This window comes from Neofelis nebulosa, chromosome 4 (assembly GCF_028018385.1).
Source record: "Neofelis nebulosa isolate mNeoNeb1 chromosome 4, mNeoNeb1.pri, whole genome shotgun sequence".
Classification (NCBI taxonomy): domain Eukaryota; kingdom Metazoa; phylum Chordata; class Mammalia; order Carnivora; family Felidae; genus Neofelis; species Neofelis nebulosa.
The window spans coordinates 167178594-167201974 of NC_080785.1; the positions used below are offsets into that span (position 1 = coordinate 167178594).

At 52.6% G+C, this 23381-nt stretch overlaps 1 protein-coding gene across 5 annotated transcripts in view; it reads left to right on the plus strand.

The window, feature by feature from the left end:
• Window positions 1–5474: 5474 nt before the first annotated feature.
• Window positions 5475–23381, plus strand: part of ZFR2 (zinc finger RNA binding protein 2) — a 42820-nt gene continuing 24913 nt past the window's right edge. For 4 of the 5 annotated variants that reach the window (XM_058728945.1, XM_058728949.1, XM_058728946.1 and 1 more), the window contains exon 1: window positions 5475–5594. In XM_058728945.1, the coding sequence (XP_058584928.1) occupies window positions 5542–5594 (53 nt within the window). In that variant the 5' untranslated portion in view covers window positions 5475–5541. The remainder of the gene's footprint in view (window positions 5595–23381) is intronic. The other variant, XM_058728948.1, reaches the window with a different exon arrangement.

A 23381-nucleotide genomic window follows, 5' to 3' on the forward strand; every position in this document is an offset into this window, starting at 1 on the left:
CAGCGGCCCTGCCCTGGAGGACTCCAGCCTGACAGTATAATAGTATCACGAGTTGCAGCTTCTGAAATTAGACTAGAAGGAGGTTTGGACCCTGGCTAGGCGGCTGCCTAGCCGGGAGGCACGACCGCGTAAGTGACCTTCGCTGCTGGGCCTCAGTTTCCTCACCTGTGAAATGGGAACATCATGGTACTGGCGTTTCGGCATTCAATGAGATCATGTAGGAGGGCGCTTAGCACAGTGCCTGAGAACGCTTCGCTACCTGTCTCTCGCCCTTGCTGTTTCGGGTTTAGACCTGTAGCAGAGGCCGAATGGTGGTCCCCACAAGATAGGGCAGCTCTTATCCCGACCCCTGGGACTTGGGAATATGACCTGATTTGGAAAAAGGGTCCTTGCAGGCAGAATTGAGGATCCAGTACCCTCATTTTGAGATGAGATCATCTGGATCGAGGATAAATCCCAGATCCAATGCCAAGTGTCTTTACCTCTGCAAACCAAGGAGAACCAAGGATTGCCAGCAAACACCCGAAGCTGGGCAGGCATGGAATGCATTCTCCCTCACCGCCTCCAGAAGGAACCGACCTTCATTTTTGACGTCTGGGCTCCGGAACTGTGAGAGAATTTTGATTTCTATTGTCGTAAGCCGCTTGGCTTGTGGTGCTTTGTTACAGCAGGTCCAGAAAACGAACACACCCTGAGTAGCAACCAATGGCCATTACTCTGCCCTGCCTCCCTTAATCACTGCAGTGGCTTTCCACCTGTTTTGTGAACACATCAAGTTCATCCCCACCACGGGGCCTTTGAACATGCTGTTCCCTCTGCCAGGAATGCTCTCCCAGAAGAGGTTCACATTATTCAGATGCCAGCTCAGAAGTAGTCTCCTCAGAGAGGCCTTCCCTAACCACCCCTACTTTGCCCCCCAATTCATCACCCCATTCCATTGCCCAGTCTGATTTTTTTTTTTTTTTTTAGTACATACATTAGTATAATTGCTGGGTCATACACTAAGGAGCCTGACTTTTCCCCCACAGCACTTACCACTATTTGAAACTGCCTACTTATTTTTTGTTTGTTTGTTTATTCTCTGACTCCCTAGCTAGAATGTAAAATTCAAGATAAATGAGACTTGGGTGGTCTTGTACCCTGCTGTGTTCTCTGCAGAGGTCAGCAGCACCTGGCACAAAGGGGGGGGGGGGGTCGGGGGGGTCCAGGAGATGCAGGTAGAATGCGTCGATGTCGGCTCCCCCCGCCCCGTGGATACCAGACAACACTCTACTCACCTTGCTGCCAAACTCACTGCATCAGGGTCTGTGCCCCTCCAAGCCAAAGGCGGAAAGGCACTGCCCCACAGCAGGGGATGAGAGCCTGGAGCCTGAAGCTCGAGATCCATCGGACTTTATGCGCCCTGGCTGGAGGAAGTGGAGCCCTGCGAAGAGACGCGTGTGTTAACTCAGTGGGAAATCCAGGCCAGTCCTCGTGCTGGGCACTGGGGTCCAGCGTGTGAATAAGAAAGACTTTGCTTTTGTCGAACTCCCGTTTGGAGAAACAGATGGGCAAAGGAGTCTGGGCTGATTTAGAGACATCTTTGAAGCAGAGTGGCTTGGGGGAGGGGGCATGGGAAGACGTCCAGGGGCAGAGGGTGGGCAGTGACGATGTGAGTTGGGCCCTGAGAAGTGAGTAGGAGTTGGATGGATGAAGGAGCTGGAGAAAAACAATCTGGGCAGAAGGCATTTGCAAAGCGACCTCCCCTCCCTCACGAGAGCGCGCGGGGAGCTGTCCGTGGTGCTGTGGCCGCCGCCAAAGAGCCGGCGCGTGAACCCAGCTTGTCTGGTTTACTTTTCACGTGGTTAAAATACACATACAGAACATAAAGCTTGCCATTCCGATAATTTTTAAGCGTGAAATTCAGTGGCATCCATTACATTCACCATGTGCAACCATCACCACAATCCATCTCCGGAACTTTTCCATCTTCCCAAACTGAAACTCTGTCCCCATTAAATACTAACTCACCTTCTCCGTTAGCCATTCCCCCATAAGGTAAGCTTTTTTTTTTTTTTTTTTAATTTTTTTTAATGTTTATTTATTTTTGAGACAGAGAGAGACAGAGCATGAACGGGGGAGGGTCAGAAAGAGGGAGACACAGAATCTGAAACAGGCTCCAGGCTCTGAGTTGTCAGCACAGAGCCCGACGCGGGGCTCGAACTCACGGACCGCGAGATCATGACCTGAGCGAAGTCGGACGCTTAACCGACTGAGCCACCCAGGCGCCCCAAGGTAAGCTTTTTGAGATCAGAGATGTTGCACTTTGTCACTGCTATCTCTCAGATCCCTAGCCAGTGGTTCTCACGGTGGGGCGGGGATTCTGTCCCCCGTGGGAGGTTTGGTGATGTCTGGGAACATTTTTGGTTTTCGTGACTTGGGCGATGGACACGGTACTGGCATTGAGTGTGTGAGACCAGAGATCCTGCTCAGCACCCTACAAGGCACATGACGACTCCCCACGACAGAGAATTACCTGGCCCCAAACATCACCAGTGTGGGGTGAGAGTAACACCCGAAACGTAGTCAGATGCCATTATACTGAATCGAGGCAATGAAATTGCTAACGCTCCGGGGCGCCTGGGTGGCTCAGTTGGTTAAACGTCCAACTTCGGCTCGGGTCATGATCTCGCGGTCCGTGAGTTCGAGCCCTGCGTCGGGCTCTGTGCTGACAGCTCGGGGCCTGGAGCCTGCTTCGGATTCTGTGTCTCCCTCTCTCTCTGTTCCTCCCCCACTTGTGCTCTGTCTCTGTCTCTCAAAAATAAATAAAAATGTAAAAAAAAAAATTAAAACATGTTACAAAAACTTGCTAACGCTCCTTGAGTGTCATTTTCCTGATTTGCAAAGGGGATTGATTAATCACAGACATTCGATCCTCATTTTTTTTTTTTTTTTTTTCGATCCTCATTATTAGTTGTTTCCGTATTTGTGAATTTGCCTACTGGCTGAAATTTATTGGTAACATTTGTAACACTCAAATCAATACTCATGGTGCCTTCAGGGTCATTTGCAGACAAGGAAGTGCGATGAAAAATTTGAGTGCTGGTTGTACATGTTCCCAGGTGAGTTCGAACAAGGCACCATTTTGCCTTCTGATTCCAGCCCAGATTGTAAACTGCCCATTTCGGGATTTATCAAGCACCATGGTTTTTGTGCTTTACGTTGGTGGTTTTGCTGTTTATAGTGGCCCCCGTGCACGGTCCTGAAGGGCTGTCTAGTGTTTCCAAGCACAAGAAGGTTGGGATGCACCTTGCGGTGAAAATAAGCGTGTTAGTTAAGCTTCATTCAGGCATGAGTTACAGTGCTGTCGGCTGTTCATGATCAGTAATGTATATTAAATAAGATGCCTTTGGACAGAAGCACACAGAACACAAGGTTATGTATTTGATCGGTTGATGAAAAATAATGTGAGCAGAGGCTTGCAGGAACCCACTCAAGTGTCTCCCCAGGAGTGGGGCTTTAGGATTCCCTATTCTAGGGCTTGGGGCCACTTTATAGGACAAAGCTGCTGCCAATAATGAGAATCAACTCTATCTACTTCTGAGGGCTATGTAGGGATAGATAAGATTGTGCATGCAAAAAGCATTGAACACAATGCTTGTAGTAAATAACAGGAGGGAAAAAAAGATATTATGTAACCCAGAGAAAACATTAAAACAGACCTGCTTTTGTATAAAGCATGTAGCCTTTGTTACCTAGCTAGAGCTGCAGGGAATTGGAGGAAAGCCGTGTGTAATTCCCACTCTGAGCGTTAGCCAGGGCATGGTGGGAGAGCCGCTGTAGATTGTTTCTGGTGGCCACACATGGTCATGAAGACACAAAGGGAAGAATGCCATCCACTAAATCACCATACGGCTTTCCTTGGCACCCTGGGCTTGCCATGGTTTCTGTCCAAGAATTAACTAGCCCTGCGCCTGCTTCATAGAAAGGAGGAAAGGAACCCCATCCCACCAGAGTTGGTAAATGTATTTTTCTAATTAATTTTTAAAATATTGAAATAATTGTAGATTCACATGCAGTAAGAAATAACAGAAAGATCCTGTGTACCCGTTCCCCCCGTTTACCCAACGGTAAAATCTTACACAAGTATAGTACAATATCACTATTGCTTTCAATAGAGTTGAGATACAGGACATTTTCTCACGACAGGATACCTCCTGTTGTCCTTCTATAGAGGTTCCTTCTATAATGCCCGTATCCTCCCCTGCCATTTCCTTAACCCTAGACATCACAAATATCTTCTCCATTTCTGTAACTTTGATGGTTTAAGAGTTTTAAATGGAATCATGAGTATGTAAAGCATGGAACCCTTTTGCATTGGCTTTTCCTGTAATTCTCTACAGCTTCATCCAAGTTGTGTGTATCAGGAGTTTATTCCTTTTTGTTGCTAAGTAGTGGTCCATCATACAAAATGCACAGCAGAGGTAAACCTGTAGAGACAAAGAGCAAACTGGTGGTTGCCAGCAGCTGGGAGATTGAGAAGTGCCTGTTGATGGAGACAGGGTTTCTACTTGGGGTGATGAAAATGTTCTGGAATTACACAGTGGCGATGGTCACGCAGTTGCGTACATGTACTAAAAACCATTGAGCAGCACACTTTAAATGGGTATGTGAATTCTATCTCGGTTAAAGCTGTTATTAACCAAAAAAGCACCCTAACTGTAGTTCATAGTTTGTAGTCTGTAAGTGCTGCAGAGGACGGGCACCAAGGAGTTTTGTTCACTGTTGCGTCCCCCAAGGTGGCCAGGCTTGGCCAAGAAATCTCTCAAAATGACTTCCACTTAGAATAGGGTTTCTCAGCCTGGGCACTGGTGACTTTGGATCCGGTTCGTTCCGTGTGGGGTGTTCGGGGTGATGTGGAGGCTGAGCAGCATCCCTGGCCCCCACCCACTCGATGCCAGGAGCCCCCCAGTGTGACAATTACAGATGTCCCTGGACACCGTCCAGTGTCCCCTGGGGGCAAATCCCTCTGGTCGGGAACCACTAGTTTAGGGTCACCGAATTTTAAGGCCCCACGAAAGGCTGCCCACCAGCGGGTCCCGAAGGACAAGCAGGACTTGGCTGTACCCATAGGGCCACATGTACCCCAGCCAGAGAGGTCAGCGGAACTCCCAAACTCACCCCAGTGGGACACAAAGTATAAGGCACTTCAGGCTCGCGTTCAGGGCGGGTCTTGGGGTGCCAGGCAGGGACCCCCAAAGCCGAAGAAGGGCTGCAAGGAGGGCAGGGCTCCGGGAAGAGGCGGGGCTCGAAGCAGAGTCCCCGGAAGCTGAGCTGCCGGAGGGAAGGCGGGGCCCCGGGAAGGGGCGGGGCTCGAGGCGGAGACAGCCCGCGGACGCAATGGGAAGCGAGGAGGCGCGAGCTTCGCGCGGGGGGGCGGGGCCTGGGGCGCGTGGCGCCGCGCGAGCGGCACGCGGCTTGGGGGCGGGGCCCAGGGACGTCACCGCCGGCGGCTCCTCCCCTCGCGCCTCGGGTCGGCTCGTGCGCACCAGAGACGCGAAGATGGCGGCGAGTGGCTGCCCCGGTTTCGCGCGCGGCGCCGGCCCTCCGTACAGGTAACGGCCCCCGCGCCGCCCGACTCCGGCCCCGGGGAAGCCGCGCGCCGACCGCAGCCAGGCGGGACACGGGCGGGGAGGCCTGCGCCAGCTGGGATGGCCGCGCAGCCGCGGACCCGTGTCTGTCAGGGGAGAGCGGCCCTGGGCCAGTCGGGGCACGGACACCGCGCCGGGCCTGACGTGGGGAGGGCAGCGGGCCCTGAGGCCGGCAGAGAAGCCAGGGCGGAGAGGGGACCCGTCCGGGCGTGGCGAGGGGCAGAGCTGGAGGGCAGGAGCGCGGGGACCCCTGGGGACGGGGGCGGGGACCGGGACGGAGGCCGGGGAGGGTCCCGAGGGCTGCGGGGGAGGGGGCGGGGAGGCGGGAGCTGATGCGCGTCGCGGGCGCGGAGCCGGGCAGGGGGTGGAGCGGGGACCTTGGCGGAGGAGTGGGGAGTGGAAGCGGAGACTTGATTTACGAGGAAACAGACCCGGGAGGGCACCTGGCGGGGCAGGGGGGGGTGGGGTTTGGGGGTACTGACCCCTGATGGGGGTCGGGTGACCGGAGGGAGAGGCGGAGACATTGGCGAGGGGGATTGAGGCCTGATTGGGTCAGGTGGAGATTTGGTGGGGGTGGGGGGAGCAGACTTGGGGGAAGCCCTGAGACCCAATAGAAGGGTGGGGACGAGGGGCTTCCCGGGGAGGGGAACAGTAAGGGGGGGGTAGAGGATCCCGAGACCTTAAAAACATCCGTGGAGTAGGTGTTTGCGTGTTTACGGTCTGGTAAAGTACAGACACCCACGCATTGGGGGGCGGGGGGGAGGAGCCAAGAGAGAGGTGGGGGCAGGGATAGGAAGCAGCCCAGGGAAGGCGGGATCTGCAGGTAGAAGCGCGTGGGGTGTGCTGTACCCCAAGTGTACAAGTACGCTCCGCACGCCCTTCTCCAAGGCCTTTCCTTGGAGCATCTCTGCCGTCTCCGTGTCTCAGCCTGACACTCGCGACCCGAGACCCGACACCCGGGGCTGCCCCTCCCCCCCCTCCCCCAGCCCATCCTTTTCATTGCGTCGGCTTCCGCTCTCAGCCTGCTGAAGCTCCTGGGCCAGTTTCTCCCAGATCCCGAGGAAGCGAGGGTGCACACCGCCCCCCAGGCCCCCCAGAGACCCGTGTGCGCTGCACTGGGGGCCTTGCTGCAGGGTTCGGTTTCGGCTGGTTGAAAGTAGAGGGGTGGACAGTGAGGGCCGACCCCCCCCCCCCCCCCCCAAGCCCGTCGTTGCGACGCTGCTGCGTTCTTTCTTCTGGGATCACACGGAAACAGCGCCGGGCTTGGAAATAAGGGCTGCGGAGGGTGGGCGTGCTCCCCGTGTTTTCTGCCCTGGGAGCGACTTGTGAGGTGTGGGGTGGCCAGTCGTGGATGTTCTGCCGGCGCGGGGATGCACGCTGTTTCCTGCAGCGGAGTCTCATTTCGTTCCGTCCTTCCTTGCTTCCGTCACCCATGGGCAGGACTCCACTGGCCCCCCCAGGCTGCTGGAGGCGCCCGCTGTTGGAAGGGCATCACCCTCTGCCTGCTGGGCAGCGACTTCTTTCTTTTCCTCCTCGCTCGTTCCTGTTTCTTTCTCCAGTGCGTCCCTGGGTCACGAGTGGGAAATCCCTTGAATGTTACGTGTTCTGTTGACATTACTTTCTAGAGGAGAAATGGGCTATTTACATGGTTAAAATTGGTAATTGCCAGGCTTCAGCAGATGTTTCTGTCATTTATTTTTTTTAATTTTTTATTTAAAAAAATTTTTTTTTAACGCTTATTTATTTTTGAGACAGAGAGAGACAGCGCATGAACGGGGGAGGGTCAGAGAGAGGGAGACACAGAATCCGAAACAGGCTCCAGGCTCTGAGCAGTCAGCACAGAGCCCGACGCGGGGCTCGAACCCATGAACCGCGAGATCGTGACCTGAGCTGAAGTCGGACGCTTAACCGACTGAGCCACCCAGGCGCCCCTCTGTCATTTATTTTAATTAAAAACTTACACATTTTAGCCGAGCTATTCTGTCTGCATTCTGAGGATTTAGGTGATTGTGTGCTCACGTATCAGGAAAGGATGTAAAACTACCCCGAACAGAACCTCACATTACTCTATGTTTTAGAATTCTCTCCAAGAGTATGTTTTAAATTAAAAAAAAAATGTTTATTTGTTTTTGAGACAGAGCGTGAGTGGGGGAGGGGCAAAGAGAGAGGGAGACACAGAATCCAAGCAGGCTCCAGGCTCTGAGCTGGCAGCCCAGAGCCTGACGCGGGGCTCGAACCCACAAACCGTGAGATCGTGACCTGAGCTGACGTCTGACGCTCAACCAGCGGAGCCACCCAGGTGCCCCAAATATGTGTTACTCTTTAAGAAAAGACGGGGCACCTGGGTGGCTCAGTCGGTTAAGCGTCCGACTTCAGCCAGGTCACGATCTCGCGGTCCGTGAGTTCGAGCCCCGCGTCGGGCTCTGGGCTGATGGCTCGGAGCCTGGAGCCTGCTTCCGATTCTGTGTCTCCCTCTCTCTCTGCCCCTCCCCCGTTCATGCTCTGTCTCTCTCTGTCTCAAAAATAAATAAACGTCAAAAAAAAAAATTTAAGAAAAGAGTAGGGGCGCCTGGCTGGCTCAGTGGGTGGAGCATATGATTCTTGATCTCAGGGTTGAGCCTCCCATTGGAAATAGAGATTGCTTAAAAAAATAAATTATTAAAAAAAAAGTGTAAATTTAACAAACTGAAACATGGGGATCATAACGGAAGAAATTCCAGTCTCACAAAATCTTGAAAAGAGACCACCTGCGTTATCTGAATGACTTTAAGTTAACTACACATTTTCTTTTGGGGCAAATGGCTTTTGTTTAGACCCTTCAGCTGCTTTTAGAGTATGTATTTCTTAGGTAATGTGCCATGGATAAACTAATTAGATATTGGGAGTGCCTATCAACTTTATCGTAGCTTTTGGACGACAGAATTTACAAAGCCCGTTTTACAAATTGCCAAAGTGAAGACCACAGTTTTTAGAGGAGTTTTGAGTAAGTTTTCTTGCCTTTTAAACTTGATAACTGTAGCCCCGGCTGGGAATATTCCTCACGTCGTTGTCCGTTCTTAGGGTTGGGATCTGAACTTTTTGAATTGGTGGTCAGTAGGAATTGGACGCACATTCACTTTTGAAGGTATACGAAAAACTTAAGTTACCTGCTGGTAATGATGATTTCCATTGATTGGATATTAGGTGGTCTTTTAAATCTTCTAAGGTTTTGTTAGAGTTAGAGCTGCAGAGACCCACAGTGAAGGACTAATCCCATATGTGGAAAATTGAATTTGGCAGTGCTTCTCATGAGCCCCGAGTGCAGCTTCCAGTGCGAGCCGTTCAAGAACTCCAGCTAAGTTCTGCGTGGCTTTAAATCATTTGGCTAGTGGAAACGTCTAGAACTCCGAGCTGTATGCTGGCGGTCCATCCCGGTGGAACGGGACAGGCTGTAACAACACCTCCATTGTCACATTTCCCTCTTCGTTCAGCGGGTTTGTGAACATCGCACCTGTGCAGTACGCCGGCCTACCTGTGCCTTCCCATTCTTGTTAAGTCTAAATGAGACAGCTGCTGGATTTGGGGTAATGCTTGGTTTCTCACCAAGAGAAGCTTGCGGTGTACGTTTTAATCGGCCAAATTCCTTCATTTGGAATGCAGCATGTTTGATGGGTGGGCCCCCATCCCAGCCGGTTAGTGATGATAAAAATGCTGGCTATCAGCTCTTGAATCCTGTAAGTCCAGGCGCTTGATTGCTCAGGGGATCCTCGCAGAAATCCTTTGAGGTAGTTACTACGGCGGCTGTGTTGTGGATGAGGAGAATGAGGCTCTGGGCGCACTGACTGGTGTGGGGTCCCCGTGGTGGTAAGTGGTGGGGTCCAGCTGGGGAAGCAGGCTGCCTGGCTCTGAGGCCGTGCCTTTGCCCCACGGTGGGCTGTGCCTGAACCCCGGATGTGATTGGGGTGGCAGAACCCAGCCTCGCGGTGAGACCTGCCGGCAGAGACCAGGTTACTGCCTTTCTTTACACTTCCTGGCCTGGATCCTGTCCCCCTCGTTTGGGTCCCCATCACGTTGTGCTGTGGGGCCAGATTCTTCAGATCTTAAAAAACTACCGTCCCCGGAACGTGGAAGCCAAGGGAGTGTCTGGCCTGGTGCCACCAGGATGGTAACGACACCCCAACCTATTTCTCTCAAAAATCTCTCCCAGAGGCAACACGTGGCTTGGGAAAGGCAGCAGAGCCCACGCCAACCATGGAGAGCAGCGCAGGCAGCCCCGGTGCCGGCAGACGGAAGGTCGCGCCTGCCCCTTGCTCCGTCCGGTGTGGCTGCAGCCTGATTCAGAGCAGTCTGTCACGTGCATGCCCCTCGTGGGTCTCCACACGTTCCAGAGTAAACCTGACCCACCACCTGTCTCTTGAGCTTGGGTCCAAGGAGCACAGGCTGCCAGGGAGAATCTGGTGTCGCTGCCTCAGGGGCCAGTGGGACTCCTGCCACCGTGTCCAGAAGCAGGGTTGCGTTAGACATCGGGGGAGTGGGGCCCGGGGAGGGGAGGCGGGGGCCTCCAGCTCAGTTTGGAGGAATCCTGACAAAAGTCTTCACTGAGCAGCACCTTCCAGTTATTCCCGGGTGGGCTTGATGGGCCCTGGAACAGCACGAACCTTCCTGTCAGATGTGGTTACCGTTGCCTTTTTAAAGGCCCATCTCAGCGAGGCTGACATACTCGGTAGGGACCTGCCGAAAGAGGCACTTGGACGTCTGGTTGTCGTTCAGAGAGTGCGTGCGTGTGCAGGGGAGGGACAGAGGGAGGGAGGGAGAGAATCCCAAGCAGACTCCACACTGTCAGCACAGAGCCCGATGAGGGGCTCAGACTCAGGAACCTTCGCGAGATCGTGACCGGAGCCAAATCAAGAGTCAGATGCTCAGCCGACCGAGCCGCCCAGGCCTCCTCTTTTACGCTTTTTGCGTGTCTTTTCTGTGTCGGTGGCATTGTAAATCTGGAGCGTGCTGTTTACTTGTGGAACATTCTTTAGAATCTTCACAGGAAGAGGTTTGGCACCACCCAACGTCTAATGGATTGGTAACTGCTCCCTAGTTATGTCCCTTCTACCGGGGTGTCTGCCACCCGTGGGGAACTGGAATTCTCCGCCTTCTCTTTCTGACGATACTTGTGTTATATGATAATTTTAACGTTGCTGGATATCTTTTAGCTGGAAACTTCATTTGTAAATATTTTGGGAAATGGGATTTTTTTGGGGGGGGGGTAGGTATTGTTGAAAAAAAAATTAAAAAAAAAAAAAGAATCGAGAATTGTTCTGCTTTGATTCTGTAGCATTTCGTATTTTGGAAAGTCCGTTCTGGTGACAGGTTAACTCCTTGAATGAGTTTTGCTCTCTGGAAGCAAAATGAGCCATAACATCCAAGAGCCTCGCAGTGAATGTTTTTGAGAAGCCAGTGGCTTCTTCTCAATGTAAATGTCATTGAGACATTGCTTGAATCCAGGGTTGGTAGGTGGATGTCTGTTGTACTTGGCTCAGGAGAACGTCAGATTGGCTGTCTAGTCCTGCCTCCCCCTGTTGACACGAGGTGCGTGTGTCAGACCAGTGTAGACGTGGCCGTGCAGGTTCTTCCACAGCAAGAGAAGGCTGGAGCCACAGATGACCCCTCGCCAGTCCCCAAACATTGGCCTTTCATCATCGTGGCTCCCAGCAGTAGAATGGTGTGGCCACCTGAACCCCGGTTGGACTTTGTTTCACTTGCGCTGCTTCTGGGAGGACCCAGCAGAGTATCGTCAAGACGGCGTTCTTGAGCACCTGACTGAAGAGCTAACCACATAGCCACCCTCCATGTGGGGACTATGTTCCTTTGCAGAAGGGATGGAAGAGAATTCCGGGAGCTGCACTGCCAGGCACAGAATCCAGCTCACCCTAGAGGCTGGGGAAGCTCCTGTCACCGGTCCCTGGAGTCCCTGCCTCAGGAACGTTGAGCAGCCCAGTGGCCCTGCCTTGAGGAGCCACGCTGGCCCTGATTTGGAGCTGGAGACTCTTGACCACAGTTTAAAGAAGTTGGGGGTTGGGGAATGAAATCCTCTCATCTTCTCAAGAGCCCAAGGATTTAGCTTATGAAACCCCTTTCCAGGACGTTGAGATGTTTTCCGGGGGTATCTGGATCTGAAACGGACATTTCACATCGAGAAGGCGCATAAGGCTTTCATAATTAAAAAAAAAAAAATCTGCTAAAAAATCAGAATCGTGGGGCACCTGGCAGGCTCATTCAGTAGAGCATGCAACTCTTTTTTTTTTTTTCAACGTTTTTTTTTTTTTTTTTTTTTTTTTTTGGGACAGAGAGAGACAGAGCATGAACGGGGGAGGGGCAGAGAGAGAGGGAGACACAGAATCGGAAACAGGCTCCAGGGTCCGAGCCATCGGCCCAGAGCCTGACGCGGGGCTCGAACTCACGGACCGCGAGATCGTGACCTGGCTGAAGTCGGACGCTTAACCGACTGTGCCACCCAGGCGCCCCATAGCATGCAACTCTTAATCTCCGGGTCTTGAGTTCAAGCCCCGTGTTGGGTGTGGAAGTTACTTAAGTAAACTTTTAAAAAATTAAGAAGATACAAAATCTTTTTTTTTTTTTTTTTTTAATTTTTTTTTTTTTTATTTTAATTTTTTTTTTTTTTTTATTTTAATTTTTTTTTTTTTTTCAACATTTTTTATTCATTTTTGGGACAGAGAGAGACAGAGCATGAACGGGGGAGGGGCAGAGAGAGAGGGAGACACAGAATCAGAAACAGGCTCCAGGCTCCGAGCCATCAGCCCAGAGCCCGACGCGGGGCTCGAACTCACGGACCGCGAGATCGTGACCTGGCTGAAGTCGGACGCTTAACCGACTGCGCCACCCAGGCGCCCCTGTTCTGGGAGGATTTGAAAGGAGGGTACTGAGCGAAGGTTCTCAGCACTGTGACTGCAGGAAAATCTTTTATTCCACTTGATTTTTTCCCTCAGATCCTGCATGTTTCTGGTTGTGTGTGTGTGTGTGTGTGTGTGTGTGTTCCCACTGAGTATGACCCATTGAAAGTGGTGTGTAACAGATCACCCTTACAGCAACCTCAGAACGACCCTTCGCTACCTGCGGTAGGTTCCTCAGATCACCCTTCTGAATCTGAAGCGAGGTCTGCGCTCCAGGTCCCTTATGTCTTTTACGGTTGGCCTTTCAGGAGCAAGCAAGAGCGTGTCCCACAGGAGAGAGCCCTGGCTCAGGGAACTTGGCCTCAGACAAATCCCTTACATCTCCAGCCCTCGGTGTCCCCTTCCGTTAGGTGACTGGGCAAAATGGTACCAGCGAGTCTGGCCAGCCTTGCCTTCTAAAATCTCATCTGGATGATCTCCCCAAAACAAACATTTAGACCGAAAAACCACGAGGAGATAGGACCCAGACAAGGGTGCCAGCCGGGACTTACTGCTTCTCCTGTGCCAGCAGGTGCCCAGCGCTTCGCCCCCCAGCTTCCAGCCTCTGCTCTTCTCCCTCCTGGGCAGATGGCACCAACCAGGCCCTTGTTAGGGCGTCCTCGTGGTGGGGACAGTGGCCCTCGGCCGTGTAGTGCGGTGACACGCCCTCCCTTCGAACGACGGGTGACGTCCAGCTGAAGCGGCACAGAGTTTATTGTCCTGGCTTAAGGGGAGGCTTCACCAAGAGCAGATTTGTGGCTTCTTATCCCTGTTCCTCAACCACCACTCCCAACCCTTGGTCTCCACCGGGGGTTGAAAAGCGGCAGCCTGTGCATGATGTTTGTTCTCACGCCTGCTTTCTTCCACCCGAGCGGTGGACCCGTTGCTTGCTTTCTTTGAATTGGTTGCTAGCGTTCATTCTTTTTATTTTTTTTTAGGTTTATTTATTGACAGAGAGCGAGCGAGCGAGCATGAGCGGGGAAGGGGCAAAAGACAATCCCAAACAGCGCGGAACCCAGTGTGGGGCTCAAACTCACAAACTGGGAGATCATGACCTGAGCCAAAATCAAGAGTCAGCCATTTAACTGACTGAGCCAGCCAGGTGCCCTGGTTGTATTTAAAAATTGGGAGACTTTGGGGCACCTAGCTGGCTCAGTCAGAGAAACATGTGACTTTTGATCTGGTCATGAGCTTGAGCCCCACATTGGGTGTAGAGATTTCTTAAATAAATAAAAACTTAAAAAAATTGAAATAAATAAAAATTGGGAGACTTTGCAAAAATCCTGATTTCTAGTCTTGTTAAAATCCGATCTGGCAACCCCAGAATGCATTTTATGCCCCTGACTGTGCCAGGTGCTATAGCACATGAGCTCCTATTTAATTGTCCCGCCATCTCAAGAGGTGCGTGTTCCCATTTTACAGGCTAGTAAACCAAGGGTAGGAGAGAGTAAGTGACTTGCTCCAGGCCCCAGTGAGCAGAGCCGGGACTGGAAGTTGGGTGGTCTGGCTCTGGTGCCATGCCCGTCCCCCTGGGCTGTGGCTCTCCTCCTAGTTCCTAATCTTGAAACCTGACTCCAACCCAGTCCTCATGCAGAAGCCTCAGCCTCTCTTCTCTGCCATCTTGCTTGAAGGGAATGTCTCATTTGTGCTTGTAGGATTTTAGTCTATGGAGGTGCCTGAGTGAGGACACAGAGAGGTCCATGCCATGGCAAAAAGAACTTGGTACGGTTCACAAGACAGGGGCCCACAAACGTATGGCCAACTCATCTTTGACAAAGCAGGAAAGAATATCCAATGGAATGAAGACAGTCTCTTCAGCAAGTGGTGCTGGGAAAACTGGACAGCGACAGGCAGAAGAATGAACCTGGACCACTTTCTCACACCAGACACAAAAATAAACTCAACATGGATGAAAGACCTAAGCGTAGGACAGGAAGCCATCAAAATCCTCAGGGAGAAAGCAGGCAAAAATCTCTTCGACTTTGGCCGCAGCAACTTCTTACTCAACACGTCTCCGGAGGCACGGGAAACCAAAGCAAGAATGAACTACTGGGACCTCATCAAAATAAAAAGCTTCTGCACAGCGAAGGAAACAATCGGCAAAACTAAAAGGCGACTGACGGAATGGGAGAAGATATTTGCAAATGACACGTCAGATAAAGGGTTGGTATCCAAGATCTATAAAGAACTTATCAAACTCAACACCCAAAAAAACCCAAATAATCCAGTGAAGAAATGGACGAAAGACATGAATAGACACTTCTCCAAAGAAGACATCCAGATGGCCAACCGACACCTGAAAAAATGCTCAACATCACTCATCATCAGGGAAATACGAATCAAAACCACCATGAGATACCCCCTCACACCTGTCAGAATGGCCAACAGTAACAACTCAGGCAACAACAGATGTTGGTGAGGATGCGGAGAGAGAGGATCTCTTTTTCACTGCTGGTGGGAATGCAAGCTGGTGCGGCCACTCTGGAAAACAGTGTGGAGGTTCCTCAAATAATTAAAAATGGAACTACCCTACGACCCAGCCATTGCACTGCAAGGCATTTACCCAAGGGATACAGGCGTGCTGTTTCGAAGGGACACATGCACCCCCATGTTTATAGCAGCACTATCGACAATAGCCAAAGTATGGAAGGAACCCAAATGGCCATCAATGGATGAATGGATAAAGAAGATGTGGTGTGTGTATATATATATATATATATATATATACACACACACACACACACACACAATGGAGTATTACTCGGCAATCAAAAGAATGAAATCTTGCCATTTGCAACCATGTGGATGGAACTGGAGGGTATTATGCTAAGTGAAATTAGTCAGAGAAAGAATTCACATGACTTCACTCATATGAGGACTTTAAGAGACAAAACAGATGAACATAAGGGAAGGGAAACAAAAATAATATAAAAACAGGGAAGGGGACAAAAACATAAGAGACTCTTAAATATGAAAAACAAACAGGAGGGGTTATGGGAGGGGGGATGGGTTAAATGGATAAGGGACATTAAGGGATTTACTCCTGAAATCATTGTTGTACTATATGCTAACTAACTTGGATGTAAATTAAAAAAATAATAAAAAAAATACCACACACACACATGGCAGAAAAAAGAGAAAAAAAAAAAAACAATTCCCGAGACGGGGACATGCCACATCACACAGGCCCACATAAAATTTGCCACTTCACCCCCACGACTGCTTTTTGGTGCACCCGTTCCAGCAGGGACTCTTAACTGGGGCCTGTGAAGCCCAGGGGATCGCAGGCACAATGCCATTTCCAAGGAACCACAGGGGAGGAAGTCCCAGCTTCGCCGGCTTCTTTTTTTTTTTATTTTTTTTTTTAATTTTTTTTTTTTTTAACGTTTTTATTCATTTTTGAGACAGAGAGAGACAGAGCATGAATGGGGGAGGGTCAGAGAGAGGGAGACACAGAATCTGAAACAGGCTCCGGGCTCTGAGCTGTCAGCACAGGGGCCCGATGTGGGGCTCGAACTCACGGACCGCGAGATCGTGACCTGAGCCGAAGTCGGCGCTCAACCGACTGAGCCACCCAGGCGCCCCTCGCCGGCTTCTTAAAAGGAGCCAGAAAGAAAGCTGTTAGAACTTGGGAGAGGATGAGATGACCGAAGGCCTTCCATGAAGGGGAGCCTGAGAAGGAGTGTGGGGTGCTCTTCCTTTGGACCCGTGGCAAGGGTCTGGGTGGGAGAGGCAAGTCTCTGCTGCCCCGTTGGCTGCTTTTCTGCCCAAGTGCTAGGCCAGTCGCCAGTCCCCAAGCTGTGGTGTCCTCACCTGTTTTTGCGGGTCTGAATTTACCAGCAGCGCTTTTGACATCGGGGTGGTCACTCTGGGGTGGGCACTGTGGGGTGTGGAGCAGCCTCCCTGGCATCTCACTTCGTGCCAAGAGCACCCCCAGTCGTGACAACCTCAGGTGTCCCCAGCATCACTCCACCTTCCCTAGGGGTGGCATCACCCCAGGGGAGGGCCCTTCCTCTGGATTTCAGCTTCCCTACGGGCCGGGCCTGTGGAGATTCTTTCCCGTGAGCTGTGTTCCTGCTCACTCGTCTCCTAAGTGTGGCAGATTGGCTGCCAGAGTGTCCCTGTCCTTCATTCCTTCTCACGTCCTCACTTGTCCGCCATGACCTGGCAGCTCGTCCCATCTAGAAATGACGTTGGGCTCCCTGGCCCTTGGACCTGGGCTTCCTTGTGCCTTGTCTTGTTAACAGACAGCAGTGGGAGTGATACAGCTGTAGTTGACCCCCCCCTCCCAATTCCGAACTGAAGCCTACTTCCCAGGGTGATGGTATTAGGAGGTGGGGCCTCTGGGGAGGGGTTAGGTCATGAGGGTGCAGCCCCCATGAATGGGATGAGTGCCCTCGCCCCGCCCTCCCTGTGAGGACACAGTAGGAAGTTGGCAGTGTGTGGTGTGAACCAGCAGACCGTCCCTCACCAGACATGGAATCTGCCAGCACCTCGGTCTTGGACTTTGGCCTCTAGAACCTTTGCCCAGGTCCCTGCCACCTCGGGAACGCTGCCGCAGGAAGGACGCAAGGCTGGCCCTGGAGGTGGAGAGAGCCACAGTGTCCATCCGGCAGCCAGCCGCCCTCTAGAAGTAGCCTGCCTGCTTGCCGCTGACCTCAGATGCAAGGCGGCCCAGCCTACGCAATCACAAGTGAAATAAGCGACTGCTGTTTTAAAGAAAAATTTTTTTGGAATGTTTATTTTTAAAAGAGAGAGAGAGACAGAGCACAAGTGGGGGGAGAGGCAGAGAGCGAGGCGGAAACCCAGAATCTGCAGCAGGCTCCAGGCCCTGAGCTGTCAGTACAGAACCCGATGCTGGGCTCGAACGCCTAAGGTACGAGATCATGACGCGAGCTGAAGTCCTACGCTTCTCCGACTGAGCCACCCCGGTGCCCCAGGCAATTGCTGTTTTCAGCCAGGAAGCGGCAAACCTTTTGAGTAAATGGCCAGAGAGTAAATACTTGCAGCTTTCTGTGTATCTGAGTTCAGGCTGCTGTAACAAAGTACCATGGAGGGGGAGGGGTGGCGCCTGTAAGCAGTGGGAACACATCCCCCGCTTGTGGAGGCTGCCGTCTGAGGCCAGGGAGCCAGCGGGGCTGGGCTCTGCGGACGCAAGGCCCCTGCACGGAGGAGGTGGGGACAGGGAAGCGGTCTCCCCTGGGACTCCAGGGCACTCACGAGGGCTCCAACCTCATGACGCCATCTAATCTTCATCCTCCAAAGGCCCTGCCTCTCACGCTATCGCACGGAGGGGTGGGGTTTCCACATCCAAATTCTGGGACGCGAAGAGTCAGTCCCCGTTCCAGGCTGCACTGTGTCCGTGGCAGCTACTGGTCTCTAGCCACTGCAGGACAGGCCGTGAACAAGTGGGTGCGGCCGTGTGCCATTGGAACTTCAGGTTTTGACTCAAATGTGAATTTCACATAGTTGTCACGTGTCACGAGACGCCACTCCTTTCACTTTCTCCAACCATTTGAAAACGGGAAAACCACTCTGCTGTGGGCCACGCAGAAGCAGGCAGTGGGCAGATGTGGCTGTCCCTTGTCAAACCTTGCTTAAAACCCTGTCCTTTCTCCCTATAGCTCTCCGCCTGGGCTCTGCCGGGTCTCTCCTGAGAGTGGGTGTGAGATGCGTGTGCCCTTCCTGAGTCCGACGGGACACCCCTCGCTCCCACTCCTTTGTGGGGCTCGCTTAGCTACATAAAAGCAAGGTGGCACTCCATCCTCTCAGACCATGAACACCAACAGGTGTCCTCATGGTGTCGTGGGGTTGTTCAGGATAAGGCGGGCCTAGTGTTCCCTTTCTGGGTCACAGCCAGCACTTTGGTCTTTGTCACCAAACATTTACTACCCTTGACTGCTCTGCATGGCCCCACTTTAAGTGTTTGTAGAGCCCTGAAGGAGGAAGGGTGGGTGTGCCAGCCGCCCGGCCATCAGTGGGAACCCCCCCCGCCGCCCCCCCCCGGCCTCTCCCAAGGCCAGAAGAGGCCTTTGCAGGGAAGGGTGACTGGGATTTGGGTGGGTGGGGCTTGGATGCAGCCCACCAGGCCGAGAGAAGGGCCAGGTGTGGACAACGAAATGGGAGAGGCGCACAGGGGCTGACAGGAAAACTGTCCTGTGTCCTGAGGGACACAGGATGTGTGGGGTGACAGGAGGCTGGACGGTGAGCTCAGGGCTCTCAGATGTGAGGCAGAATCTGGGTTTTATGCAGTAAGCAATTAGGAGTCACCAAGAAAATCTCACCACAAGATTTGTCCTGTTTTAGGATGCTCAGGTGGTGCTATAGGCTGAACTGTGCCCCCCCCCCCGCCCCCGCCCCACTCCTATGAAGCCCGGCCCCCCATGCGAGTGTATTTGGAGGTAGGGCCTCTAACGAAGTCATTACGGTTAAGCAAGGACACGGGCGGGTCTAGGGCGGCCATCCTGGCCCCATTCTGTAGGCTGGGCTCGGGGGCAGGTGGTGGGGGCCCCGGGCTGGACAGGAAGCCGGCACAAGGAGACACGTGGAGAAGGTCCGTGGAACATACCTTGCAGCATTGCTTTAGCACAGAGACGTTGGAAATCATGTTTGGTGGTTTAAAGAGATGCCCGTGAACTCTCTGATGCCCCTCCCGTCAAAAGTCAGGGCCTGACCCTCTGCCCCGGAGTGTGGCTTAGATGCGGTGATTCAGTTCTCACCAGCGGAGTGTGGCACGTTCGGCCGTGTGATCGACTTCTGGGGCTGGGCCACGACAAGTCCAGTTTCGGCCTGGGCGCCCCCCACCCCCCCCGGCGTCTCGGTTTTCTCTCTGGCAGGAGCCAGTAGCCACGTCGTAAGAACACAGTGCCAGGGAGGCCCGCACGGGAGGATCAAGGCCTCTCGTGAACAGCCAGCACCGAACTGCCAACCGCGTGAGGGAACATTCCAGACGCACAGCCCGCTGCCCCGGTCAAGCCTTCAGTGATGCCGTCCCGGCCAGCGTCTAGTTGGCAACCTCCTAAGGTCAGTGAGCCGGTGCCCAGCCACGCCCGTCCCGAATTCCTGGCCCACAGACACCGTGAAGACAGATACTACTGTTTGAAACCACATCATGGGATAATTTTTGACTCAGCGATACGTACCTGACACGTAATGTAAATATCTACCAACGGGAAGATAGGCAGGTGAGCTGTGATGTATTCAGACGAGTAGGTAATCAGCCTTGAAGTTCGGGAGGCCCCGGGAGGAAAGCGTGAACGGAAGCCTGCTCGCCAGATGTCTCAATATTGCAACGTTACAAACCAAGCTGGCAAAAAGTTACATACGGTATGTTTATCCTACCTACCCTGACAAACATACCTTTCTAGCAACAACAACAAAGAGGCTAAGGGTTTTGTGGCTGGCAGAACAGCAGAGATGACTGAGTTTATTTCTTGCGCGTGCCGGCATGCTGTTGATGGGCTAGTGCTGCCTGGATGTCTTAAATAAGATGAAGACATACTAATTCAGAAATGAGTCTATATTCTGTAAAATATTTCTCTTAGGTGCCCCAGTTTCAGCATGAATGATGTTGGCAGTAATCAAGACTTTCATGTCCTTTCGAGTTTGTTACAGAAATGCCCTGAAGCAGCCGTCATGGATGGGCTGACTTGTGTCCCCCTAAAATTTCTCTCTTGAAGGCCTAAACCCCAAGATCCCACTCAGATGTGACTGTATTTGGAGATGAGGGTCCTTAAAGGGGTGATTCGGTCAAAATGCGGTCGCAAACGTGGGCCCTGATCCGGTCTGACTCTTGTCCTTGTAAGAGGAGGCGAGGGCACAGACACCCACGGAGGGGCGACCGTGTGAGGACGGGGGGAGAGACGGTGTCTGCACGCTCGGGAGAGATACCTCGGAAGGAACCAAGCCTGCCAACTCCTTCGTCTTGGCCCTCCAGCCCGTAAAATTGTGGGAAAATGAATACCTGGTGGTTGAGCCACTGTGCGTAACGGCAGCCGTGGCAAAGGAACACGGCCCCTTTCCCGTCAGGCTTCTGCCTCTGGACTGCAGAGCACATGACGGGGCGGCGTCCAGAGCCTGAGTCCCCGCAGGGACGGATCCTCAGAGGGGTGTGCATTCTTACCCACACGGGTGCCCGGGGGCGCGAGGCCTTCATTTCTGCTGGAACCCCAGTGGAGAAAGGCTGAGGTAAGGCTCTAACCAGGAGACGTGGGTAAAGCCCAAGGGTTCAAAACAGGTGCATTTTCACCAAAGATGCTGAGTGAGTGTAAAACGTGGGGAAAGCAACGTAATTTTTCATGTGTTTCTAAAAAGTTTCTTAAAATACTAAAAATTTTTTATTAATGTTAGGAAAACATGTGGGTCGAGATGGGGAATGACTGCTAGTGCTCATGACTTTGTTTTTTCTTACTGTCGTAGCGAGATAAATACAACATAAAACTCACCGTCTCTGAGTGCACAGCTCAGAGGCGTCAGGCACACACACGCTGTTGTGCAGCCACCCCCACCACCCGGCTCCAGAACTTTCCGTCTCCCCAAACCGGGACTCTGTTCCCACGAAGCGCTGACTCTCCCTGCCCCCTGCTGCCCCCCACCCCAGGGGCTCCCACCGTCTACTGTCTGTCTCTGTGGACAGGACTCCTCTAGGAACTTCCTGTGAGTGGGGTCATGCAGGACGTGTCCTTCTGTGTCTGGCTTCTGTCACTGTGCACAGCGTCCTCACGGTCTGTCCACGTGGTGGCAGGTGGCAGGACGTCCTTCCTTTCGGAGACTGGATCATATTCTGTTGTGTGTGTGTGTGAGGGCCATATTTTCCTTTCATGTCATAGAGCAAGAAGTGGGGAGAACGGTCTCCCCAGGGCCTGAACCGGGTTAGTCACTAAAGCAGGTGGGGACAGAGATCCCTGTGTGCTTAGTAAAGGTGTGTGCGTTTGTGATGTGTGGGACCTTCTTTTTTTAAACATTTTTTTAGTGTCTATTTATTTTTAAATTTTTTTTTTTCAACGTTTTTTATTTATTTTTGGGACAGAGAGAGACAGAGCATGAACGGGGGAGGGGCAGAGAGAGAGGGAGACACAGAATCGGAAACAGGCTCCAGGCTCCGAGCCATCAGCCCAGAGCCCGACGCGGGGCTCGAACTCACGGACCGCGAGATTGTGACCTGGCCGAAGTCGGACGCTTAACCGACTGCGCCACCCAGGCGCCCCAGTGTCTATTTATTTTTGAGAAAGAGTGCAAGCAGGGGAGGGGTGGAGAGAGTGAGACAGAGAATCCCAAACAGGCTCCATGCTATCAGCACAGAACCCGACGTGGGGCTCGAACCCATGAGCCGCAAGATCATATCTGAGCTAAAATTGAACACTCAACTGACTGAGCCCCCCAGGTGCCCCTAGGTGGGGCCTTCTAATGCAGCGTTGCCCCATCAGAGTTTCCATGATGAAGGAGATGTTCTATATCTGTGCCTTCCACCATGGTAGCCACTAGCCACGTGTGGCTCTCAAAACCCAAATTAGTTAGGGGCGCCTCGGTGGCTCAGTCGGTTGAGCGTCCGACTTCGGCTCAGGTCACGATATCGCGGTCCGTGGGTTCGAGCCCCGCGTCGGGCTCTGTGCTGACAGCTCGGAGCCTGGAGCCTGTTTCGGATTCTGTGTCTCCCTCTCTCTGACCCTCCCCCGTTCATGCTCTGTCTCTCTCTGTCTCAAAAATAAATAAACGTTAAAAAAAAAAAAATTAAAAAAAAACCCAAATTAGTTAAAATTAAACTACATTTGGGGTGCCTGGGTGGCTCGGTCAGTTAAGCGTCTGACTTCGGCTCAGGTCATGATCTCACCATTCCCGGGTTCGAGCCCCGCGTCGGGCTCTGTGCCGACAGCTCGGAGCCTGGAGCCTGCTTCGGATTCTGTGTCTCCTTCTCTCTCTGCCCCTCCCCTGTTCACACTCTGTGTGTCTCTCTCTCTGCCTCTCAAAAATAAGTAAACATTAAGAAAATTAAAAAAAATTAAACTACATTTGAATTCCATTCCTCCGTCGCCTGAGCCGTGTTGTAAGTGCATCGGGGCCACGTGTGGCCAATGCTGGTGTGTTGGACAGTGGCAGCTCTAAGATGTGGGGCCGGGTCAGGGGCCGTCTAGCCCAAGTAGAAGGGCAGTAGGGGACCTAACAGTTGCGAATGAAGGAAGCACAGGTGTTTGTCTCCATCCGGGTTCCTTCCAGACGGCCTGGGGGGGGGTGTCGGGGTGGGGGGAGGCAGGTCGCAGGGTCAGATGAGTAACGAGGACGTAGCTTTACACACAGCATCACACTGAAAAGCGACAGTGCTGTATGAAGACTCAATTCGAATGTGGCAAAAGCACAAAGCTCATGGCCGGTCGCGGCAGGGAGGGAAGGGGATCTGATGGGGGGATTGAGTTCTCGCTGTTGAAAGAAACTTGGAAGCAAATGTGGCAAAATAGCAACGCTCATCGCACCTCAGCGGTGTGCGCCGTGTTCTTTGTTTGAAACGTTTTGTGATAAAGAAGTCTCGGCACCGAGGGGATTCAGAGAGCCGGTCAGGCATCCACTTGATCTGCTTTTGGACCAAGAAAGTCTGTAAAAACGGTAGGCCGAGAAGCGAAAATCTTACAAGTGGCTGACTTGAGCCGAACTGTTCCTCCTAATGGGTAGGGTGCTGCTGCTCTCCCGGGAGCAACGAAAACAAGTGGTTACCTTGGGGGGTTGGCTTCCAGCTGGGTTTTACTTTTGCTGTAGAGCTGCGGATTCCGAGTTGTTTGGACAGTGGCGTTGCACTTGGGAGTGGCCCGCGGGGCACCGGAGGGTCCAGGACACTGCC